General features: G+C 46.0%; 1 protein-coding gene across 3 annotated transcripts in view; it reads right to left on the bottom strand.

The window, feature by feature from the left end:
• Positions 1–26,532, bottom strand: part of LOC143486767 (CD276 antigen homolog) — a 39,593-nt gene that overhangs the window by 11,399 nt on the left and 1,662 nt on the right. Inside the window, exons 2-6 of one of the 3 annotated variants that reach the window (XM_076986189.1) lie at positions 23,717–24,013; positions 11,934–15,323; positions 11,548–11,830; positions 11,309–11,445; positions 1,330–1,626 (exon numbers count right to left, since the gene is read on the bottom strand). In XM_076986189.1, the coding sequence (XP_076842304.1) occupies positions 1,330–1,626; positions 11,309–11,339 (328 nt within the window). In that variant the 5' untranslated portion in view covers positions 11,340–11,445; positions 11,548–11,830; positions 11,934–15,323; positions 23,717–24,013. Of the gene's footprint in view, positions 1–924; positions 1,160–1,329; positions 1,627–3,936; positions 4,063–11,308; positions 11,446–11,547; positions 11,831–11,933; positions 15,324–23,716; positions 24,014–26,532 lie in introns of those variants that run through there. The other 2 variants (XM_076986188.1, XM_076986190.1) reach the window with 2 other exon arrangements.

The following is a 26,532-nucleotide window of genomic DNA, read 5'->3' as shown; positions in this document are numbered from 1 at the left end:
GTGCAATCAATACGGCTATGTGCAATATCTCTAAATTCAAATTATATTTTTTAGTTTCATTATGTTTTGTAAACCTTTATACATATAGATTCAGTTTTAAATTTTTATCTTATATATTTTTTTAATACTTCCTTTCTCTGTTCCTTCCTCTCCACTGCTGTTACATTGCAAATTTCCCCGTGGCGGGATGAATATAGGATTATCTTATCTTATCTTATCTTATCTTATCTTATCTTGTGTGTTATATTTTGTTGGCAGTTGTCATGATAGGCTGGTCCCAGAGCACAGGGGACACACCCACTCCCAAACACACCTACACAAGGACACGCCCCCACTCACAGTCCCCACCTACTGACACACCTACACAAGGACACGCCCCTGCTCACAGTCCCCACCTACTGACACACCTACACAAGGACACGCCCCTGCTCACAGTCCCCACCTACTGACACACCTACACAAGGACACGCCCCCACTCACAGTCCCCACCTACTGACACACCTACACAAGGACACGCCCCCGCTCACAGTCTCCACCCACTGACACACCTACACAAGGACACGCCCCCACTCACAGTCCCCACTTACTGACACACCCACACAAGGACACACCCCCACTCACAGTCTCCACCCACTGACACACCTACACAAGGACACACCCCCACTCACAGTCTCCACCCACTGACACACCTACACAAGGACACGCCCCCACTCACAGTCTCCACCCACTGACACACCTCCCTATCATCTAACTCTCCTGTTTCTCATGTATCAGTCTATAAATGTCTACAGGTCCCTCCGTTCAGTGGTGTGAATCCTCCAGTCTGTCCTGAGAGAGCCAGTCTGCTGCACCCTGAACGTGTCTCCTTCTCTCCTCCAGCAGCCCAGTCTAGTGTCTGTTTAGCTCTGTGCTGGGAGCCCTTACTGTAGCGTCTAGCGTCTTCCTTTAGTTTGGTGATCTGTGTAGGTGCTTCTCTGTTGTTCTGGACATTAAAGACGTAACAGCTCCACTCTCTCCACCTGCTGCTCCTGCCTCCTCACTGCAGTGACCTTCACAACATGATGGAGCTCCGTCCTAATGAGCTTCTTTCTTTTGTGTGTGAACCACTTTGAGTCTCCAGTGTGTATGAAAGGTGCTGTAGAAATAAACTTGCCTTGACTTGCCTACATTGTCATTTTGTGTTTTTGTGCAGTTTGTTTTAATGTTCAGTTGACAAACAGAAAAACCTTTCCAGCATGTGTCCTTAGACTCTTGACCACTAAAATAAACCATCTGAACACTTCCAAACTGCCTCTACACACTGCAGGAACTGGGATGTGAGTGACTCACCTCTAACAATTAGTCTGATATAAGTAGACTCTCCACACCAGTACTGTTCATTGTCTTCTTCACTGAGGTTTGAGATGAGCAGAGAGAAGTTACTGGAGGGTGTTTGATCAAATATGGAGACTCTGCCCCTGTAGCGTCCTGCCTCATTAGACACCACAGTGCGATCTGTAGACTGAAGTGAAGATCCAACGGTCCATTTGATGATGTCATGGTTGTCTGGACAACGACAGGACAGCAGTACAGACTCTCCTGGAGAACGACTGACAAAGAATTCTTGAGAATCCATCCTGGTGCAACCTGTAGAAGACACAGTGCAATAAAACCATCATCACCTTCTACCTGCAGTGTACCACACATTAATTACTTCATTCAGTGATCTCTAATGCACTGTTCTGTGAGTGGAGGAGGAACTGATCCTGGAACAGACTGAACCAGACAAGATAAGAACACAGAGCAGAATGAAGAACATGGAGTCTGGTCTGTTAGGGACACAGTCTGGTCTGTTAGAGACACAGTCTGGTCTGTTGGGGACACAGTCTGGTCTGTTGGGGACACAGTCTGGTCTGTTGGGGACACAGTCTGGTCTGTTGGGGACACAGTCTGGTCTGTTAGGGACACAGTCTGGTCTGTTATGGACACAGTCGATGTATCAAAAACTATCAGGAAGTAACAAACTGACAGAAAGTGCGTAAAGAAGGACGAGGGTGTGTGGAGATCAGACATCACTCACGATGTGAAGACAAACAGACACATTCATTACTTCATTCAGTGATCTCTAATGCACTGTTCTGTGAGTGGAGGAGGAACTGATCCTGGAACAGACTGAACCAGACAAGATAAGAACACAGAGCAGAATGAAGAACATGGAGTCTGGTCTGTTAGTGACACAGTCTGGTCTGTTAGGGACACAGTCTGGTCTGTTATGGACACAGTCGATGTATCAAAAACTATCAGGAAGTAACAAACTGACAGAAAGTTCGTAAAGAATGACGGGGGTGTGTGAAGATCAGACGTCTCTCACGATGTGAAGACAAACAGACACCACAACAACATCCAGCAAGGACAGTGTGTCCCAGTGAAGAACTTTGTGAAGGTTTGTAATGAACAAGGAGAGCTGAGAAGATCCACTGTGTGGAGGAGGAAGACCAGGATGAATCTACAGATGATCATGAGATCAGTTTAACACATGAGACAAGAGGAGGAATGAACACACACAAACACACGCACACACACACACACACACACACACACACACACACACACAAACACACAGAACACACACACACACAGAACACACACACACACACACACACACACACACACACACACACACAGAACAGAGACACCACAACACACGTTCACATAGTGGAGACACACACACACACACACTTTGTGAAGGTTTGTAATGAACAAGGAGAGCTGAGAAGATCCACTGTGTGGAGGAGGAAGACCAGGATGAATCTACAGATGATCATGAGATCAGTTTAACACATGAGACAAGAGGAGGAATGAACACACACAAACACACACACACACACACACACACACACACACACACACACACACACACACACACAAACACACAGAACACACACACACACAGAACACACACACACACACACACACACACACACAGAACAGAGACACCACAACACACGTTCACATAGTGGAGACACACACACACACACACACACACACACACACACACAGAACAGAGACACCACAACACACGTTCACATAGTGGTGTAAATACATACAGATGTTCATCAGAGTATCACAGAGATGAACACATCACCATGACAACCTTCCTGCTGCAGGAAATAATGTAGAGAGAACAGTGTGAGGAGAACCTGCACACACTAAATACCCCACACACAACACAGGGTTGTGGGTGTGGCCATGAACCACACCCACTCTGTACCTGGAGCACTGGCTCCGCCTCCTTGATATTCCTCATATCAAATCTCTTGTGTTATCTAATGTTTCTATAAACATTCTCTTAATGTCTTTTGTAAAATGAGAAGAACCTCATAGACCCGACTAGTAACATGTTCAAATACACAAATACACACATACATACATACACATATACATACATACACACACATACATACTCACTAAGAGAGAGAGAGTAAGACCTACCAAAAACAAACACTAGTAACTAAACCCAGAGGACAGGTCAATATCAAACACTAGTAACTAAACCCAGAGGACAGGTCAATATCAAACACTAGTAACTAAACCCAGAGGACAGGTCAATATCAAACACTAGTAACTAAACCCAGAGTACAGGTCAATATCAAACACTAGTAACTAAACCCAGAGTACAGGTCAATATCAAACACTAGTAACTAAACCCAGAGGACAGATCAATATCAAACACTAATAACTAAACCCAGAGTACAGGTCAATATCAAACACTAGTAACTAAACTCAGAGGACAGGTCAATATCAAACACTAGTAACTAAACCCAGAGGACAGGTCAATATCAAACACTAGTAACTAAACCCAGGTGCTGGGGTTGTCTCCATGTCCTCTATCGTACACACAGCAGTGCTACACACACACAGCATGAAGACACACACAGATACACATGTAGAACTCACCTGCAGTCACCTGTAGTCCACAGTAGAGGAGAAACACACACACCAGCATCTTTAATCAAGAGACTCAAACAGGTGTGGAGCTCTGGAAACACACTGCTTCCTAGTTCTCTCTCTCTCTCTCTCTCTCTCTCTCTCTCTCTCTCTCTCTCACGTTTAGCAGTGTCCAATTTTATAGTGTGACGTGTGTAACTGACATTTTTAGTTTTGCATAATACCACATCCCCTGCAGTGTGAAACATAACAAGTATGTTATTTTTACACAAAATAATTCTCCCATAGCCATTAGAGAACTATTCTCTCTCTCTCTCATTATACCACATAATTGTGGAATTATAATATCAATTTTCACTGTTATGCTGATGACACCCAGCTCTACTTCTCATGTAAGCCCACTTACTGTTTTCCCTCACTTACTTATTCACCTTACTGACTGCTTCGCTGAAATTAAAACCTGGCTCACTTTTAATTTTCTCAAATTAAATGGTGAAAAAACTGAAGTTCTACTTATTGGCACCAAATCCAATCTTTCTAAAGCAAAAACGTTTTCTGGCAACTGGCATTTACCAGAGAACACCAAGACTGACAGATTGTCTATTGGCACCCTGTGCTCTTCACAGATGAGAGCAGGTTGTTATAGAACATGCTGAAACTCTGCTTTCTCAGAGTAGTATTTTTAAACATAGCATGCGACTAAATGAGGAAGTTTGAGGTCACCCTTTGGGTCAAGGGGACTAGACAGGGAGAAGGCGGGAGTGAAGACGTGTTCCAGACAGGTGACGTGTTCCAGACAGGTGACGTGTTCCAGACAGGTGACGTGTGCCCGTGCTCAATTTTCCAAAGAGTTCAGAATTTATTCTTATATTCCTATATTTATATATATAACCACAAGCACCTTAGAGAAGCACTTTCTGATCCAGCCACTGGCCCGCTGCACGACATCCAGCCCGGAGAGTGGGTGTGTAACGTATGGAGAGTGGGTGTTTAACGTATAAAGGGGCGGGTGTGTAACGTATGGAGGGGCGGGTGTGTAACGTATGGAGAGTGGGTGTGTAACGTGTGGAGAGTGGGTGTGTAACGTATGGAGGGGCGGGTGTGTAACGTATGGAGGGGCGGGTGTGTAACGTGTGGAGGGGCGGGTGTGTAACGTGTGGAGAGTGGGTGTGTAACGTATGGAGGGGTGGGTGTGTAACGTATGGAGAGTGGGTGTGTAACGTATGGAGGGGTGGGTGTGTAACGTGTGGAGAGTGGGTGTGTAACGTGTGGAGGGGCGGGTGTGTAACGTATGGAGGGGCGGGTGTGTAACGTATGGAGGGGCGGGTGTGTAACGTATGGAGGGGCGGGTGTGTAACGTGTGGAGAGTGGGTGTGTAACGTATGGAGGGCGGGTGTGTAACGTATGGAGGGGTGGGTGTGTAACGTATGGAGGGGCGGGTGTGCAACGTATGGAGAGCGGGTGTGTAACGTGTGGAGGGGAGGGTGTGTAACGTGTGGAGGGGCTGGTGTGTAACGTGTGGAGAGTGGGTGTGTAACGTATGGAGGGGCGGGTGTGTAACGTATGGAGGGGCGGGTGTGTAACGTGTGGAGAGTGGGTGTGTAACGTGTGGAGGGGCGGGTGTGTAACGTATGGAGGGGCGGGTGTGTAACGTGTGGAGAGTGGGTGTGTAACGTATGGAGGGCGGGTGTGTAACGTATGGAGGGGTGGGTGTGTAACGTATGGAGGGGCGGGTGTGCAACGTATGGAGGGGCGGGTGTGCAACGTATGGAGAGCGGGTGTGTAACGTGTGGAGGGGCGGGTGTGTAACGTGTGGAGAGTGGGTGTGTAACGTGTGGAGAGTGGGTGTGTAACGTATGGAGGGGCGGGTGTGTAACGTGTGGAGAGTGGGGGTGCAACGTATGGAGAGTGGGTGTGTAACGTATGGAGAGTTGGTGTGTAACGTATGGAGGGGCGGGTGTGTAACGTATGGAGGGGCGGGTGTGTAACGTATGGAGGGGCGGGTGTGTAACGTATGGAGGGCGGGTGTGTAACGTATGGAGGGCGGGTGTGTAACGTATGGAGGGGCGGGTGTGTAACGTATGGAGGGGCGGGTGTGTAACGTATGGAGGGGCGGGTGTGTAACGTATGGAGGGGCGGGTGTGTAACGTATAGAGGGCGGGTGTGTAACGTGTGGAGGGGCGGGTGTGTAACGTGTGGAGGGGCGGGTGTGTAACGTGTGGAGAGTGGGTGTGTAACGTATGGGGGGTGGGTGTGCGACGTATGGAGGGGCGGGTGTGCAACGTATGGAGGGTGGGTGTGTAACGTATGGAGGGGCGGGTGTGACGCAAGTTTTTAAATAATTTATTAAATGAAAGAAACACAGAACAGAACCAAGAAGAACAACCAGGTAGAAGGGGTATGTACAATAAAGGGAACATAAACAAAACGATACGGCAACTAAGCAACACACTGCCAGCACAACAACATTAACATGCTACCAGAGACATACTCCAAATCGCGATAATGGACATACAAGCAACTACGAAAGAATACTCCAATATAGCCAACAGAAATAACAGAACAGAGTAAAACATAAAGTTTAAACACTGAGGAGTACTGAACGCGGGAATCTGGGTTCACAACACGAACACAGTAACTAAACACAGAACACCTTTATCAGTAGAGTGGAATGACAGAAAGAGCATAAACAGCAAGAGAATAGGGAATACAGACCATGACAACAGACAAAGAGGACAGAGGAAAAAATATCACGGGCAAGGAGAAAACACGGCAAGGAACATAAGGAAGACTAAACAGAATTAACCAAACCAGAATACTGGGGAAGCGAAGGAGAATAGGTAAGTAGGCATGGCGAGATCAGCGTACAAACACAATGACAGACAATGAGGGGATAAAACAGAAGGGATTAAATACATTGAAACAGGGAGGAGAACGAGATGCAGGTGCAAACACTTGAGAACAGGGACGTGATAAACAGAAGGGAAACCAAAGAAACTGAAAAACAAGGCGGGGTTAGGGCATGTGACATGAGACTGGGAAGGAGGGCAGAGCTGGGTGTGACAGGGTGGTTATAAAGTACTTCAGCAGAGCAAGGTGGAACAACCCGAGGTGTAGAGAGGGCATTTTCAAGTCCTCCTGGTGACCCAGACGGCTGTGAAGGTGACAGGACGAGCTACATGGGTCCACGGCAGGCACTGCGGACTTCTGGGAAGAAGAGATCCAGAAGTCGGGTCATCTGCCGGCAAGTGGCTTCTGTGATAATAGGAATTGCCACCATTGCAGGATTAGCTACAGCAGTTTGGTGGATTGCGCAGGAGAAGGAGGAAGTGAAAAGCACAAGCCAGAGGTAACGCAACCCTAAGGTAGTGTGGCCTGGGGCCAAGACCCGTTTCCCTTTGTGTGTTTATAGAAACGATAGTAACGGCAGGAGCCCTGACAGTGAGAGCCAAATTGAGTGCGTGGGAAAAGCTGGTGGGGGTGAGGATTGTGTCTACACAAAAGGCGTAGCACCGTCCCAGAGGGGGTTAAGTGGCGAGCAGTGTGTCAATTCACTGAACCTGAAAAGATGGAATTACCCTCACTTAGCGGAAGCTGGACCATTTTTTAATACGGACTGTAAGCCGTGGGTTCCGGACTGGTAGTGGTGGTGCGGAAGTCAGTTGTATTTATTTCTGCCATGAACGCAAAGAGGAAGATGTGCACTGGTGGCAGTAGAGGCACATCTGAAGGTGATCACCACTTACAATCCTCCTAAAAGGAGAAGGTTTCCGAGGGCCAATCTGCAAACTGTTCCCGAGGAGTACCGACTGACCAAAGAGTTCCAGCGATTTATAGAAATACTGTTTTTGTTATGCGGCGGCACGCGAACGTGCATACACCGCGTAGGGCTGTAACAAACCCAAACACCAAAACCACAAACATAATGAAAAACTGAGACCACCGCCAAAACGATCGCGGGAAAAGAGAGAAAAGAAAAACATCTTCGTGAAGGAAGCACGAAGGAAAACTACAAACAGAAGAAAACAAAAAACAGACGTGGAAGTAACTCAATGTTCAGAAAGTAGCCTACGAAAATACAGCGCGCAAACAAATGAAATGCGGAATATGTCAACGTGAGGTAAATTACAAAAAGGAAACAAAAACCGCCAGGGGAAGAACCGGCTCACCAATCTAAACGGCGAAAAAACAAAAACTTCCCTAAACGATCTGAAAGAGAAACTAGAGAAAAATACAGCGGGGGGAAAACTTGAGATAGACCCAAAAGGGCGCAGAAGTGAACACACCTGAAATAGCAGCGACAGAAGAGAGAGAGAGAGAGAGAGAGAGAGAGAGAGAGAGAGAGAGAGAGAGAGAGAGAGAGAGAGAGAGAGAGCAAAAAACCATGAGAAGCATACCCAAAAAGAGTTACCGGCTGCTCGAGAGAACACAAACAACTTAGCGAAGAGACACAGCAGCAAGCCTCCCTAAGAAGGGAGCAAGGCAGCTGAACGTCATCTTCGCTGATTGCGTCTACGTGACGTAGATTGTGAGCGCCCTCTGGTGGTCATAGGCGGGACAGTGCTGGGGCCTGCCCCGACACTGTTACCAATGTACGGAGTGGGCAACATCCGCAAGGACTTGAATAGAGTGCATTACAGACTGGCAACATTTGTGAACAGCATTATTGCTGCAACAGAAAGCATCAAGACTGAGCTGCACTACGAATGATGTCAGAGCAGAACAGGATGGCGCTGAAGGAGGAGGAGTGTGCGCCATGGTAGGAGACGCTGCTGTACTTATATAATAATTGTCACGTTGTGGGGGGGGCCCTTACCGGTCGCCCCCGGTTACAGCGGCAGCGGTCCTGTTTTTGGTCACGTGATGTTCGTCCCTCAGGTGGGCGGGACCCGTGATCCGTCTCACCTGAGGGTCGTTTGTTCGTCTATATATGTCTTGTCTTTGTACCAGTTGACTGCTGGTTATTATTTCCTTAATCTGGAACCATGCACGGGTTTTTGGTTTGCAAACTTTTTATTAAACCATCCTATTTCCCTGAGACTTGGCGTGATCGCTTCCTTTTTAGTTGCTCACCCTGCCCGTCACACCAGTGCTTTTCAAACTGTACAATGAAAAGGCACATTCATCAGCTTCTGCTGCATCCATCTCATCACTAACTTTATGTGATCGCTGCATTCGTGAACTACCATGACTTTGCTCCTTCTTTTCTCCAGGGTGCCTTGACTTCCGGTTTCAACAGGCTCTAACAATGCGGCCAATTTTTTCAGACTAGTGTGTCACTCCCAGATTTACCTTCTCAAACAGGCAGGTGTTCACAGGGAGGAGGAGCTTTTGTAAAGAAATAAAGGAGTTGAAAAAGTGTGATTTCTCCACCATATGGCGCCAGTTTACTATCAAGTTCCTGAATCAGGGAAACGTCCGCTAACTCAACTTTGGTTTTAATATTTATTCATTAAATAGGAGTGCAGCAAGTAAATATTTACATTATTATGAAATCATGATTTTAATTTTCATTGTACTCATAAATAAAAAAAATGTAGGTTAAGCAACGATAAGTTCTTTAGGAAAAGTTTTATGTTTTCTTGCCCTAATGTTTTATGTTTGCAGTAATGGACATTAAACCATTTGTTGCTCCAGCTTACTGCTGCTTCCTCACCGTCACACACTAATATATCACACAAACTGGTTTGGGAACCATTTTATGTTTGCTTGCTGTATTGGTTTATGCTTGCTTGCCGTCATGTTTTATGTTTGCTTTCCGTAATGTTTTATGTTTGCAGTAATGGACATTAAACCCTTTGCTGCTCTATTCTTCTGTTGCTTCCTCACCGTCACACACTAATATACCACACAAACTGGTTTGACTTCGACCTGAAATTAATTAAACAAATGGTGTAAGGCAGATGTGAAGACTGTATTCATACATTTGTTACAGAGACTAAATTATTTGGGCTGTCTTGGGTCTGTGAGAAGAACATTTAACATGTTTGATTTTGGTTCTTTCTCTGTGTCTCTTCCTTCAGTTTAGTGTCTAAAGTGACTGTGGTGATCTTGAGAGGACGTGTAAGCAGGAGCATTTGTGAGGAAAACACAGGTGGTTTCACACCTCAATCAGACCTAGACATCAAGTGTACAGTGTGTGAGGGGACGTGTGTGAGGGGCCCAGTGATTGAGGGGACGTGTGTCTTGCTCAATATTCTATGTAATCTTAAATGGTTGTGACCTTTGACCGTTGTAGACATGTTAAATTGGGGATTAAGCTGTTTCAGCGTGAAATCTCTTCATCCACTGACTGTTTGTCCTCTCTATGATTGAATCAGTCATATGTTGGACACCTGTGGGAGGTGCCCTGTAAACAGCAGTGTGTCATCCATACATTACAGGATCAATAACACATGAGAAGATCTCTGGTGTGTTCAGGCTGTGGGTGGTACCGATCCAGCTGTACTGAGGTACAGGGATCACCATAATATATCCACCTCAGTCCCTGTGCTGGTAGAGGACCCAGACTCTCCTGGGTCTGAAGATACTCTCATCTTCTCAGAATGAAGGAACAGGTGAGAGTGATGTCAAACATCCCACATGTGATGTATGTAGTCTCCATGGACTATACTGGTGTTTGTCATCCGTGCCACTGTTGGGCGCTGTGCTGCCCCGTTGTGTGCTTTCTGTCTGTACACCAATGCAGATGCCTTAGTAAAGCAATATGGTTTCAATAGCGAAACGGTGTGTGTGTCCTCGAAGGGTTGTCTAAAGGAACCCACAACACAACATAACATTATTGGCAATGAAGGTGGGATTTTATATTAACTACGTTGTTCCTGCCATGGTATTGACTGTGCGTGGAGGACGGGAAAAGTCCGGCCGCGAGAGAGTGTTATAAGAGTGCTAACGACGTGGCTGGATTCAGATATATCGGACACATAAATGCGTTCGACGAGAACGTGGAACAATGGATGACCTATGTGGAAAGACTCGAGCACTTCGTAGAGGCGAACGAGATCGAGCAAGATAAAAGGGTAGCCGTTTTGCTGTGTAATTTTTAGCCGTGTAATATATGCTGGTACATATGGACTTTTACGAAGCCTCATAGCTCAGGAAAAGCATTAGCCCTATGGTGCAGTTACTGACAACCCTCTGATTTTATGCCACAGGTGGGTTTCTACAGAGTGTTGGCAATGTCCACGGACTAATCAAAGCTGCCGTATCTAAATGTGTGCATGCTGTTCCTAAAGCATTGCATCGCCCTGCAGCAACATATATAGAATTTCCAAGGATGCATTACATGAAACCAAAGTTGGTTTTCATGCAATTGCAAACATTCCTGGAGTTGTTGGTGCAGTGGACCATTTGGAAGGATATGGGAAATGACACTACCTACCCCATAGAGGGATGCATCGCATGCCAATCATTTGGGAAGCTGTGGGTCATAATGGGTCAGCACACTTTGAGATGGCACTTGTTCTTTAGCATCTTTGAAAGCTGTTGCGCATTCTGGTGTCCAACGCCATGGCGTCCCTTTACACAGAAGAGCATTCAGTGGACAGACAAGGATAGACGACAAGTTAGGAATTAATCTACTGTAATAATTAACAAACCCCAGAAACGAAGTTGACTCACGTCAGTTGGTGCAGGAGCTTCCGTGATTGCCCTGACCTTTGCAGGAGATTTGTGTAGGCCATCGGCATCAATTATGAAGAATTCACATTTTTCTTTCTCTACACGTAATCCGAATTCTTTCAAGCACCCCAGAACTGCATTCAAGTTCTTCAGGTGTTGAACCCGGACCTGGCCAGTAATTAGGATGTTGTCCAGGTAGCAGTGCACATTTGGAAGACCCTGAAGGACCTGGTCTATGGTCCGCTGGAAAATTGCTGGTGATGATGTGATCCCGAAAGCAAGCCTATTATAACAGAAAATACCTTTGGATGTAGTTATTGTCAAGCATTATCTTGATTTTTATTCTACAATCATTTGCAAGTATGTGTGGGACAAATCCAGCTTACTGAAATGTTGTCCTCCTACTGTGAATAGAGATGTGAATAAATCCTCGATGCACAGGATTGGATATTTCTCTACGCACAGGGCAGGGTTGACTGGCACCTTGAAATCACCACAAATCCTGACGTCTCCATTCTTTTTTACAATGGTCATAATGGGTGTGGCCCAATCGCTAAACTTCACAGGCGATATAATGCCCTCCTCACACAGTCAATCAATTTCAGCCTCCACCTTCAGCCCATCATACAATTCCCTTGAAATCAGACTAACTGCAGCACCTGTGTCTAATTCCATTTCAATTGTCTTACCTTCAATTTTTGGTTTAACACATATATGTGACAAATTTCAGTTGTGCTACTATCGCTACTGGGCCCCTCTTTTGCCTCGGGGTGGTACACTTGTGGTACATTTGTAGCGTTGTTGATTGTTAACTGCTGAGTTCAAAATTTCTCCTCATTCCTCTAGTCAGCACCTCCTGCACAAGTTCAAGGAGGGCCATGATCTCCCCCCTACGCAACCGAAATCTGTCACACAGCACATAATCTGGAAGATCTAGGGGGTTCGTATTTAAACACTGTTCTGCATTTAGGAGAACTACATGGTTTCATGGATTACATCGTCTTCTTAAATTATGTCTTCTATTCAAAGCCAACACTCTTTGAAGAGCTGCCATGTTACTCACAAAAGCACAACTGCTAGCCTTATGTAATGTTTAACTGAGAAAGGGATGATGCAGGTACAGGAAAGTGAAATCTATTTAAATAAATAAATACAGTAACTCTAAACACAGTGAAGAACTAAGCACGGGAGAATACTAGACACAGGGAAACATACTATGCAGACAATGCCAAGTAGCATGGGACAAATACCAAACCAACAAGAGACAGAATCACATACATAGACATAAGTTAACACGGGGCGAGAACATAACGAACTGAATACTCACTAAAGCAAACACGGATATAAAGAAGAACTAAACCAGATAACAGAGACAAGCTTACAACGATGGGGCAGCGAAACGAGGAGTACTTAAAAACCACGAAGCACAGAAATGACAAGGAACACATACTAAATGAATACAGAAAAACCTGAACACAACATGCATTAAACAACATGAACACAGCTCAACAAATGAACAACAGAATGGAGTGATTAAGCAGGTTACTAAGAAGACACAATGAACTACAACTAGACAAAAGCAGGGACTAAGAAGAGAACTACACACGACTAAGACATGATCCAGGTGAACATGATCCAGGTGAACATGATCTAGGTGAACATGATCCAGGTGAACATGATCCAGGTGAACGGGGATACGTGAGCAACAGAGAAATGCAAATGATAGCACAGGTAATAGTAATACTAAATAAGGAAGACAGAATAACATGGGAAGGGAAACCAGGAATATGCAAACGTATTTGCATGATACTCTCTGTCCCTCAAACAAGTCATCACAGCACCATCCAACAGCCCCATCTAAACACCAGCCAACTAATCACACGCAGCAAGAACAGCACCCCAGACCTTCACTTGCACTGCAATTCAATACCTGAGACCTGTTTTTTCATCGTGACCCTAGATTTAGATTCGCTTTGATCGTAAATACAGTATAGAAAAAACTAACAATGTTCTCGTGCGTACAGCGTTGATGGGCTGTGGTGGAGGCTGCGCTGCCTCAGCTTATATGATTGAGGGGTCACCAGTTAAAGGATTTAAAAGAGGTGTAGCAGGTGGTGGTGGGGGAGTGGGGTGTCAATGTCTGAATGGACTGCAGTCATTAGGTTAATGTCTGGATACTTGACTGTATGGACTGAGGCCGTTGGGTGGGTGGAGCAGTAGGTGATGTGGGGAGGGTGTGGGTGTGATGTCTGGGTACTTGACACACCTACACAAGGACACACCCCCATTTACAGTCCCCCCCCTACTGACATACCTACACAAGGACACGCCCCCGTTCACAGTCCCCACCTACTGACACACCTACACAAGGACACGCCCCCGCTCACAGTCCCCACCTACTGACACAACTACACAAGGACACGCCCCCGTTCACAGTCCCCACCTACTGACACACCTACACAAGGACACGTCCCCGCTCACAGTCCCCACCTACTGACACACCCACACAAGGACACACCCCCACTCAGTCTCCACCTACTGACACAACTCCCTATCATCTAACTCTCCTGTTTCCCAGCCTATAAATGCCTACAGGCCTCTCCTACCCCATTTGCATACATCTGTGTCTCAGTATGTTTAATGCATCACAATTGCTTGGAAGCCCAGAGAATGTGGAGGAATGTAGCGCACCCTGTTCTGCAGAACAAAGAAACAGATCTAGCATGGATGGTTGCCCATGAGATCCTCCCAGATCCTCCGGGCAGTCATGCACTCCCGGGGCATGGCGGCCTCTGCTATTTGTCCACATCTGGGTTGCGGCAGACTGGAGACGGTGGGGCACATTTTCTGGGAGTGTGAGGTGGCGATGGACCTGTGGGTCCCAAGATCGGCCCCCTATCATGCCCGAACCTGCCAGCAGGTGAGGTCCACCCGAAAAGGTGCCCGGCTAGCGGTGCACGTAGTGGGCCATGGAGTGGAAAAGTTACCAGGAAAAGAGTTTGCAGCACTCTGGCTCACCCTAAATTGTGCAAAGACCGCCCTGTGGACCTCAAGAAACCTGCTGGTGGGGAAACGTGTTACGGTGCCACCGCACGCTCTGCTGCAAAGAGGTAAGATCGACGCTGCGGGGGGCACCGGGCATCGTCATTCGGAGGAGGGGGCTGAGGCTGCACGCAGGGAGGTCCCCGTAACCCCAAGACAGGCCTGGGCCCCCGCTGACGTTCCTTGAGGAAACTGTGTTCTGAAAAGGGACAGTGGGCAGGGGGAGAACCTCTGCTGGGCCAGCAGACTGACAGGACAGGGGAGCGCACTTCCACCAACCTCTGGGTTACTCTAGAGATTGGACCAGACTGGGGTGGGCCTTTTTAAACAGATTGAATGATGTTCATGTTTTATCCCTTTTAGTAGGTCATAGCAAGAGGAAATTTCGTTTAATACAAACTCCTTGGCAATACTTTTACGTGGCATATAAGAAGCCTGGGGTTTGGAACCAGGTGGAAATAACAGACTATGGGAACTGTGGACAGTATGATTATGGTGAAGTATCTCTTGCTTTAAATAAGATAAGCAAAGCATGTTTTAACAGCAGTAGTTTTATTCCTTTATGTATTCATTTATTTATTCATTTTATCCACCCTGCATATTTATTATTTTTATGACGAACATGTAATAGAGTGTTCCATGTTGTGGTGGACAGGTGGGTGTGAAGAGAGGAAGATGATGTCATCTTGTTTGGGATGTCTTGCCTCCTCTCCGACTCCAAGAGGGGAGGACCGCTGGAAAAAAGAGAGAATGTATGTTTATACAGATGTCTGCAGAAAAACTTCATGGCAAAACATGAAAAAAATTTGATGAAAGGATAATTTATTCTACACATGTAATTTAATGTAAGATACAGTGGCGTGCACAGACATTTTGGGGGCAAGTACTTGAGGGGGGCAATTTTTTCCCAGCGCACGTGGAACACTTCATTATGAAAAAAATTACATGCACATGTTGAATGAAAAGTGAACTTTCAATGGAAAAAAGTCACACCGCCAACTGATAAAATCCATATCCAATATTAACTATATACTGTCACGTTACAGCCCCGACCCCTCCCTTTTGGGCGTGTGTTTACGTTGTCTGCGTCTACTCGTCTGCGTCTGTGTATCTTTGTGGGTGCGGTTACGTCTTACATGTGGCTCATCTCGTCATCACGTGGGGTTTATGTGGTTTGTCTATTTAATGTGCGTTCACACAGTGTCCTGTGCTTGTCGTTGTTGGAGTCTATATGTTACTGTGTCTATTTAATTAAACGTGCGCATCCGCGCTGTGTGTGTGTAAATAAACGTGCGTCTGTGCAAGCTGGAGTGGACTTGTGCCTCGTCCTAGCGTCCTGTGCGTTCTAGCAGCACCGACCGTTACAGAACGACGAGCCGAATATGATGCCAGGCTATGCCACCCGGGCCAAGAAGGGGAAGAGGCCCAGCAGGCACCACCATGCCCCATCCCCTGCCCAGCACCGCAACGCCCCCGCGACCCTCAAGGAGATGCAGCAGGACCCGGTGTGTGCGGCTATGCTGCGTCAGGCGAGAGAGACCCAGATAGCTGAGATGGCAGACTTCCGCCAGGCTGCTGTAGAGCTGTGGAAGGAGCGACACCTCGCTCCCACCAGAGCCCGCACGCCACTGAGGGTAGGCTCCCTCGAACTCTGCTCCACGGAGAAGACCCCCGAGAGCGAGTTCAAGGGGGAGGAGTCAGAGACAGACTCCGAGGAGGAGGAGAACTCCCCTCCGTCCGTATACTCGGCCCCACCGAGTATTACGGCGAGGGTGAGGAGGAAGAGGAGAACCCTCCTCCGGCCGTATGATTGGTTCCCACTGAGTACGACGGGAAAGTCGAGGAAGATGACCATCCCTCTTCCGTGTACTCCGCCCCCACCGAGTACTACGGTAAGGGCGAAGAGGAGGAAGACCATCCCCATTCGGTATGCTCCGCCCCCACCGAGTACTACGGTGAGGGTGAGGAAGGAGAGAAGAGCCATCCATCTTCCGTGTTCTCGGAGGATCCCTCCGCGTCAGAGGAAGAGGATGTAACCCCTCCCCCATCCGAGTGCACCGGTTTCTACGAGTACTTGGAAGGGGAGCTCTACACTGAGGAAGAGGATTTGAGTCCGGCCCCCTCGGAATACTCTGGAGAGACGGTGAGGGGAAAGAGAGGGCGGAGGGAGGAGCCATTTCCCTATCCGTAATGGATTGGTCCTGGGGCGAAACCCTGGTGGAGCCCATGATCTGGCGTTCGGGCGGAGACGGAGAGAGAGAGCACCGCACAAGAGGCCGGATCAGAGGGGCGTTCACCAGGGGAAGGCGACGCCCCGTGGTGGGGCGAGAGAGAGAGCGGCAGCAGAGCCATCCTTCGGCGCGCCCCTCGGGGGCTACCGGAGAGACCAGTCGCGCTGCACACAGCGCATCTGCCCGCCGCGCCGCACCCGGAGGAGGATTCGCGGCAAGGGTGGGAGGAGGACCGCCTATGGCAGCGTCTGCAGCTCTGGGGGGTTTCCCCTCCTGACAGCCCTCCTACAAGTGCGGAGCCTGGCTCCGTTTGTGTGTGTGCCTGTCCCAGTGTTTGTGTCTGTCCCGGTGTTCGTTCCAAATCCTCTTTTCCCTTTCGTGCCACTGTCCATTAATGTTCCTGTTTGTGTTTTTGTCAACGTGCCGTTATGTTTGTCTAACGTGTTTTCCCCGGTCTTCCCAGGGAGGGTGTTCTAAGCTGTTCATGGTGGACTCTCCACCGAGGGCGGTCACCTCCCAGACGCAGGACTGAACGCGTCGGATCTGCCCATCGATGTGGGTTCGGAGCACTTGGTCCTGTTGGCACCCCGGGACGGGTAGTGCCCTTGGTGGGGGCATCTGTCACGTTACGGTCCCCGACCCCTCCCTTTTGGGCGTGTGTTTACTCGTCGTTGTTGGAGTCTATATGTTACTGTGTCTATTTGTAATAATTAAACGTGCGCATCCGCGGTGTGTGTGTGTACATAAACATGCGTCTGTGCAAGCTGGAGTGGACTCGTGCCTCGTCCTTCTAGCCGCACCGACCGTTACATATACAGTCATTAAGTCCTTCAGTTAACTTCTGTTTACCCTCCACTGTCTGCAGGCCTTGTTGCATATATTTTGCAATTAGTAAATCAATATAGGCCTACAATTAAGACAGTAAAAAGACCAAAAAGTAGGAGGAGTTATAGGCTACTGAGTGTTGTCATTACATGAATGCAGATGGGCATTTTTCACAGGTAATGGGAACTTCCTGTTTCTTCTTTCACAAACGAATGTGTTAATTCATATTGCCTAACAAAACCTATACAACAGAAAACGTTCAGCTTAACACATAGATTTGCAAACTGTACCTTAATTATTTGTATGTGGTCGTCCTCACGTTATCTATCATTGATTTGGGCTAGAGCGACTAGTTTATCAGGTGACCAGTCGGCTAAAAATGCTTAGTAGTTTGGTGCTGTATGAGACATGAAAATGCACAAGAAGATGATTTCACGTTGGGCTGAGAGGGCAAACGGTACGATTTGACTTGATGTGTATGTGACCTGGCTGATGGGGACGGGAGAAGAAGTCTATCTGTGACCGTGTGTGCTGTGCTAAAGACGCTTCCTTCCACTCGCTGAACTGAACTGCTGCTGCAGCGCATCTGGTGTTAAAGGAAGAGAGAGGTCGGGTGTGTGCAAGGTGGTGGCTCATTACAGGGCATTGTTTTTAATCGCTCAGATTTTCAAAAGATCATTTCAAACCGACCTCAGTAAAATGATGATAATAATAATATATTTTTTTTTAAACCGAAGTTTCAAAAGGGCACTTTCGTTGATAAACACTTTTGAATGACATCAACACAGACAATTTGGTCAAAATAAATGATACTTTTATTTAAAACCAACTATTCTAAAACAAACAGCATAAACAAGGATCAGTATATTGACAGTGAAGACAGCGTATCTAGTGTGTGTGTGTGTGTGTGTGTGTATGTGTAAAAAGGGGAGGAGAGTAGTGTGTGTGTGCACGCTTGTGCGCTCGTGAGGAGGCTGGGGTTGTAGTTTCAGTTCTCCTATGGACAGAATTGCCAGGTTCGCGGTTTTCACGCCAAATTGGGCTTGTTTGAAAATCCAGCCGCGGGTAAAATTTCTGGGGTCGCGGGGTGCGGGATATTTTTGTAGGACCTGCCAACCCTGCCTATGGAGAACAAAGCAACTAAAATGGCGCCAACTTTAAACAGCAGAGCAGCTCAGCCGGTTTATGTTTATTCCAACATGGTCAGAACTGTAGTCATACTTTAGACTTGGTCTTGTCATTTGGTATTGACATATCCAGTTTAGCAATTCTTCCTCAGAATGAGGCTGTTTCTGACCACAGCCTCATAACGTACGAGTTGTGTTTAACTGACTGTATTCATCGGCCACCCCGCTACCAAATTAAACGAGCTATAACACCCAGCACCATAGCCACGCTCACTGATATTTTACCGGGTCTGACAAACACTGATTCACTTGTAGCTCCGGAAGGACTAGAGCGTTTCACCGAGCACGTCGAGACTTCCCTTCGTACAGCTTTAGACAAAGTTGCGCCATTACGATATAAGAGAGTCACTGAGAGAAGAATAGCACCATGGTACAATGAGCACACGCGTAGTCTCAAACGAGCCACGTGTATCCTGGAGCGTAAATGGCGAAATTCAAAGTTAGAAGTGTATAGACTATCATGGAAAAGCAGCCTTATTGAATATAAGCATGCCCTCCATACGGCAAAGTCCTTATACTTATCGGCCTTAATAGAAAAACATAAAAACAATTCAGGACTCCTTTTTAAAACTGTTTCCAGCCTTACGAGGAGTCACAAACAAATCAATTCTCTAATTCCACTAGAGCAGGGGTACTCAACTGGATCCGGACCCGAACGCAGTCCTGTCTGGACCCAATCTCATTCCTGATTAACTGTATACGGACCAAAACAAAACCGTAGCATTTATTTCAGGGCTATTGAAAAAACACTCCGTCATGAGTGTTACGTTCGCCACCCAGCTCAACAACTTACGTTTGCCACCCCCCCCCCCCCCCCGCTAAACAACTTACGTTCACCACCCCCGCCGTACCTGACCTCAGGTCACAGGTATCTGCCAAAATTGGACCGCGGACAAATTTAGTTGAGTACGCCTGCACTAGAGTGTAGCAGTAACAATTTTATGAAGTTCTTTAATGATAAGATTGATAAAATTAGGGAAAAAATTAGTAGTGCTATCTCAGAGCCTGTCAACATGCCAATGCACCTTGACAGCTGTCTGGTCAGCTCCGATGCCCTGTTAGAGTCCTCCGATGCCCTGGTCGTGAGGAGCTTATTTCACTGGTGAAATCTGCTAAACCCTCCACATGCATACTAGACGCTGTACCAACCCATCTACTTAAAGAATTACTGCACAGCAATGTAGAACCGTTGCTTACTATAATAAATTATTCTCTGAGCCTGGGCTACGTTCCCAGTTCATTTAAACTTGCGGTCATCAAGCCGCTAATTAAAAAACCTGATCTTAACCCCCAGGAACTGTCCAACTATAGGCCAATTTCTAATCTGTCATTCATATCCAAAATTTTTGAGAAAGTAGTTTCTTCTCAACTCTCTTCCTTCTTACAGACAGAACATGTCTTAAGAGTTATTTCAGTCTGGATTTAGAGCTCATCACAGCACTGAAACGGCACTGACTAAAGTATTGAACAATCTCTTAATATCCTCTGATAAAGGACACATTTCTTTTCTCATACTGCTAGACCTCAATGCTGCTTTTGACACCATTGACCATAATATTCTACTTACTAGGCTGGAGACACTCATTAGCATAAGAGGTCAAGCACTCTCCTGGTTCAGGTCCTACCTGACAGATCGTTACCAATTTGTACTAGTAAATAATGAATGCTCAGAGCATTCTAAAGTAAAGTATGGTGTCCCACAAGGATCTGTACTGGGCCCCATATTATTTTCATTATATATGCTACCACTGGGCACTATCATTCGTAGGCATGGTATTAGCTTCCATTGCTACGCAGATTATACTCAGTTGTATATATCTTCTAATCCAGATGATATCACTACAACTCGCAAGATTGAGAACTGCGTCCAGGACATTAAAAACTGGATGGCATCTAATTTTCTTCAACTGAATTCTGACAAGACTGAGGTGCTGATTCTTGGGCCTAAAGCTGCTAGAAGCAATTGGGCTGATATTCCCCTTACCCTAGATGGTTTTTCAGTAACACCTAAATCTACTGCAAAAAGTTTAGGTGTCACTATTGATTCTGATCTTTCATTTGACAGACATGTATGCAATGTCACTAAGGCTGCCTTTTTCCATTTACGTAATATTGCCAAGCTGAGACACTTACTTTCATTAGCTGACGCAGAGAAACTGGTCCATGCTTTTGTCTCGTTGAGATTGGAGTACTGTAATAGTCTTCTAATTGGATGCTCTAAACAGTCCATAAAGAAGCTACAACTTGTACAAAATGTTGCAGCTAGAGTCCTAACTAAGGCTAGGAAATTCAATCATATTAGTCCCACTCTCGCGCTATTACACTGGCTTCCGATTAAATATCGCATTGAATTAAAAATTCTTCTGTTAACCTATAAGGCGTTAAATGGTCTCGCCCCAGAATATCTGAGTGAACTCATTGCTTACTACAACCCATCTCACCCTTTGCGCTCCCAAAATGCTGGATTTCTCCTAGCTCCAAAAATTTGTAAGACTACAGCCGGAGGCAGAGCTTTCTCCTTTAAAGCCCCCCAATTATGGAATAGCCTTCCAGCTCCAATCTGAGATTCTGACACAGTTCCAATCTTTAAATCTAGATTTAAGACTCACCTATTTAATCAAGTCTTAAGCTAATATTCCCCTTCTAAGGTGTAGGGGCTTGGGGGCCCCCAGACGTTGAGATTTCTGGTGATCTGAGATGTTGATGCTGTCATCCAGCTGTGTCATGGCATCACTCTATTTGTGACAATGACTTGACTGGAAAGCAATGTCTTAGTGAGCCCTCATGACTGTGGTCACCTCTGAACCCCTCCCTTTAGTTATGCTGCTATAGATTAGCCTGCTGGAGCCACATGCTCATCACTGGCACGTGAGCTATGTACATTTAAATTAATGGTGGTTTAAATCCATGTCCACTCAGTCTGTATTTCTATCTTCTTGCATGCCTCCACCCAAGATGATTGGATCCAGGCACCTGGGGGATGGTCTGGCTTGCCGGTGGATGTGCTGATGCCGGGGTTGGATGAGTCGTTGCCACGAGGGATCGTGCTGATGCTGGCCCGCCTGAGGCCCACCACCTGAGGCCCACCACCTGCACTGAGGGGACTGAGGCTGCTTGGCCAGGGAACAGGAGCCTTGACTGTTGCTGTGAAACTGTGGAACCACCCTGCAACCACAGACTTGTGTTAACGGGCCGCCCAATGGAGGATGGGTTCCCTTTTGAGTCTTGGTCCTCCCGAGGTTTCTTCCTAATCCCCACCCTATAGGGAGTTTTTCCTCGCCACTGTCGCCTTTGGCTTGCTCATTAGGGATCTGGACCCATACGATTGTAAAGCTGCTTTGTGACAACGTGTGTTGTGAAAAGCGCTATATAAATAAATTTGACTTTGACTTTATTAAATAGGCCTAACCTTGTAACGTGGGAGTGTACACACCGCGTGTAAAAACAGAGAGAAGGGTTGCAGAGTAAGAGTTGCAGAGCCAGTAGACAGTGTGAGAGAGAAGCGTGCACTCCCAACAAAGAATCACCAACGCAAATCAATGAGAAAAAAAATCAATGCGCAGAAAATAAAACGAAACCATACGTACACGGGACAATAGAGAACAAAAAGCAATGCGGAAAACTCAACCGTAGAGAGACGGGAGAAAATTAACAAAGGCAATCAAAAGACGCTGAAAAACTCAACGCATTAAATTAAACTAAGGATGCCAGGGGAAGAGACTGGCAGCAGGCAAAACACTGGGACTGACTCGGGAGCCTCTAGTGGCGGCTGGAGGAAAAGCATCCGAGCCAGCCCTGACAAACCTAGGTGCAGGTCAAACCAGAGATAGACATGGATGAGCCTCTCTTAAATAGGTCTAACCTAGGTTCAGGTCAAACCAGAGAGAGAGAGATGGTTGGTTGATCAGGGTATTTAAACACCTGGATACTGTGACAGAAGTTATTTATTAGATCATGTTTAGATTATAAGAGATCATTATGAACTTTATGATTTAGTACATGTCCATTCTGATTAAGCAGAAGGACTACAATAATGAAGTAGTGTGTTTCAGTGTAACCATGTTTAGTTCATATTATGCATGTGTGCTATACTGTGACCCAGGTCAGGGAGAGTGCTGAGGGTAAGAGCACTCTGTTAACTGGTAGTCATTAGGCTACTAGTCTTGGGTCATTTAGCTTTCTCTGTGTTCAACTGATACATCAGTTGCTTCCGCTAACTCTACGGAAGTCCATATTGGGAGATACACACACGTGAGACAAAGAAGCCTGCTGGGCGCCTATATTTTAGAACATGCTGTGCTAAAGATAACCTGCTTGTTAGAACTGCTGAATTGTGTTTAAGATTGTATATAAGCAGGGGGACTGCCCCCCTGCCTTCAGAGTTGTCATGCTTGAATTAGACTCTCATGTCTGTGTCTGTCTTGTATCTGTGTTTTTCCTATTTATATATTTATATTTTTGTAATAAATTAATCATTTTAACCACGTCTGAGTCCTCATCCATTTCCAGAAAATTTCCACGACAATACCACATACTATAAACACACCCTTTCTTCCATCAAGGCAAGCTAGTTCAATGTGTTGCCGGTGGTACTGCCACCTGCTGGTTTAGCATGGTATCTACACCGTCCTAATGAGCTTCTTTCTTTTGTGTGTGAAGCACTTTGAGTCTCCAGTGTGTATGAAAGGTGCTGTATAAATAAACTTGCCTTGACTTGCCTACATTGTCATTTTGTGTTTTTGTGCAGTTTGTTTTAATGTTCAGTTGACAAACAGAAAAACCTTTCCAGCATGTGTCCTTAGACTCTTGACCACTAACATAAACCATCTGAACACTTCCAAACTGCCTCTACACACTGCTGGAACTGGGATGTGAGTGACTCACCTCTAACGTTTAGGTTGACATATGTAGACTTTCCACAGTAGTAATTTCCAGCATCTTCTTCCCTGAGGTTTAAGATGAGCAGAGAGAAGTTACTGGAGGGTGTTTGATCAAATATGGAGACTCTGCCCCTGTAGCGTCCTGCCTCATTAGACACCACAGTGCGATCTGTAGACTGAAGTGAAGATCCAACGGTCCATTTGATGATGTCATGGTTGTCTGGACAACGGCAGGACAGCAGTACAGACTCTCCTGGGGAACGACTGACATGGAATTTTTGAGACTCCATCCTGGTGCAACCTGCAGAAGACACAGTGCAATAAAACCATCATCACCTTCTACCTGCAGTGTACCACACATTCATTACTTCAGTCAGTGATCTCTAATGCACTGTTCTGTGAGTGGAGGAGGAACTGATGTTGGAACAGACTGTACCAGACAAGACAAAAACACAGCAGAATGAAGAACATGGAGTCTGGTCTGTTGGGGACACAGTCTGGTCCGTTGGGGACACAGTCTGGTTCGTTGGGGACACAGTCTGGTTCGTTGGGGACACAGTCTGGTTCCTTGGGGACACAGTCTGGTCTGTTAGTGACACAGTCTGGTCTGTTGGGGACACAGTCTGGTTCGTTGGGGACACAGTCTGGTCTGATAGAGACACAGTTGATGTATCAAAAACTATCAGGAAATAACGAACTGGCAGAAAGTGCGTAAAGAATGACGGGGGTGTGTGGAGATCAGACGTCTCTCACGATGTGAAGACAAACAGACACCACAACAACATCCAGCAAGGACAGTGTGTCCCAGTGAAGAACTTTGTGAAGGTTTGTAATGAACAAAGAAAGCTGAGAAGATCCACTGTGTGGAGGAGGATGACCAGGATGAATCTTCAGATGATCATGAGATCAGTTTAACACATGAGACAAGAGGAGGAATGAACACACACACACACACACACACACACACACACACACACACACACACACACACACACACACACAACTCACGTTCACATAGTGAACACACACACAGAACAGAGACACCACAACACACGTTCACATAGTGGACACACACACACACACACACAGACACACACACACATACACACACACACACACACACACACACAGAGAACAAACACCACAACACACATTCACATAGTGGACACACACACACACACACACACACACACACACACACACACACAGAACAGAGACACCACAACACACGTTCACATAGTGGTGTAAATACTTGTACAGATGTTCATCAGAGTATCACAGAGATGAACACATCAACATGACAACCTTCCTGCTGCAGGAAATAATGTAGAGAGAACAGTGTGAGGAGAACCTGCACACAGTAAATACCCCACACACAACACAGGGTTGTGGGTGTGGCCATGAACCACACCCACTCTGTACCTGGAGTTCTGGCTCCGCCTCATTGATATTCCTCATATCAAATCCAGAGGTGGGTAGGAACGTGTTACATTTACTCCGTTACATTTACTCAAGTAGCTTTTTGGACAAAAATGTACTTGTAGGAGTAGTTTTAATATGAACGACTTCTACTTTTACTTGAGTAAATATGTGCTGAGAAAAATGCGACTTTTACTCCGTTACAATCGGATTTGCGTCACGTGCTACCGTTACTTTAGTTTTGTAAATAATTCGTCTTTTCAGTGAGAAGACTGACCAACGTTTCGTCACCCGAGTACGAGTGACCAATCAAATGAAGCCGGTCAGTCACGTGATCACATACGCAAACTTTCTTCACCAGTAGCAAGAAAGTGACAGAAAAACCTACCGAGCATCCCAGACCTCATACAGCCAATGTTTACATTACAAACGTGTAAAAGGACATTTATATAATGCGCTGTCAGTTGTGTCTGCCAAACGTGTGGACATTTCAGCCTACAAGAACTCAACATCAAATTTGAGGAAACATGATGCAATAAGTTTGCCGTATGTATAATTATGTGTAATGCTATATCTCTGAGGTACGACGTTTGTATGATGTAGGGGAGACCGGGTATGGTTGTAACACTTTTTGCTTCAGCACCTGTAACTCACTGAATTTTTGAGCTAGACTTCTCAAACTTTTATACAAAGTACACCCATTTGTTTACTACAAATGGCACCAATTCAAACTTCAATTGAAGGTTTGAATTGGGGTAGGTTGTAACACATGCTGGGTAAGTTGTAACAATTAGACAAAAGAAGCAAAAACAGATGCCACGCCATGCAAAATGCTTCAAAAATTATATATTTTTAAAATAAAATAACAATCCAGAACAATGTATCTCTCTCTGTGACTGACCATAACTCATATGCACTTTCTGTTTTACTCAGGAGTGTGTGTGGGTGTGTAAATTAGTGTACTAGAACAAACTTATTTAACAATATGTATGCTTAATGAACACTAATACAATGTACCTGTGTAAAGAACATGTAGGTCAAATAATAACCAACGTCAATGTGTGTGTGTGTGTGTGTGTGTGTGTGTGTGTGTGTGTGTGTGTGTGTGTGTTCCATGTGCCTTTGCAACTGATCTGACTGACTTGCCCTTATTTGTGACCTCATCAGATGCTTCTTTTAAAAACATTTGCAGGCACACCTCTGTCAGTCTTTCATTAAAATTATAAAAAAATCAATAGTTTTCTGAGTTGTATGTAAGGTGATGGCTGTAACACGTTTTAAAGCTGTGTTACAACCATCCCCACCCCTATCAGCCAGTGTTTAACTAGCTGTATTAGCAAGGTGATTTGAAATTAACAGGGGAATGCAACACAATTTACCTGAGAAACTACAGTTTAATAT

This window comes from Brachyhypopomus gauderio, unplaced genomic scaffold (assembly GCF_052324685.1).
Source record: "Brachyhypopomus gauderio isolate BG-103 unplaced genomic scaffold, BGAUD_0.2 sc45, whole genome shotgun sequence".
Classification (NCBI taxonomy): Eukaryota; Metazoa; Chordata; class Actinopteri; order Gymnotiformes; family Hypopomidae; genus Brachyhypopomus; species Brachyhypopomus gauderio.
Note: the sequence above shows the minus strand (reverse complement) of the source record. Positions and strands in the feature narration are given on the sequence as shown.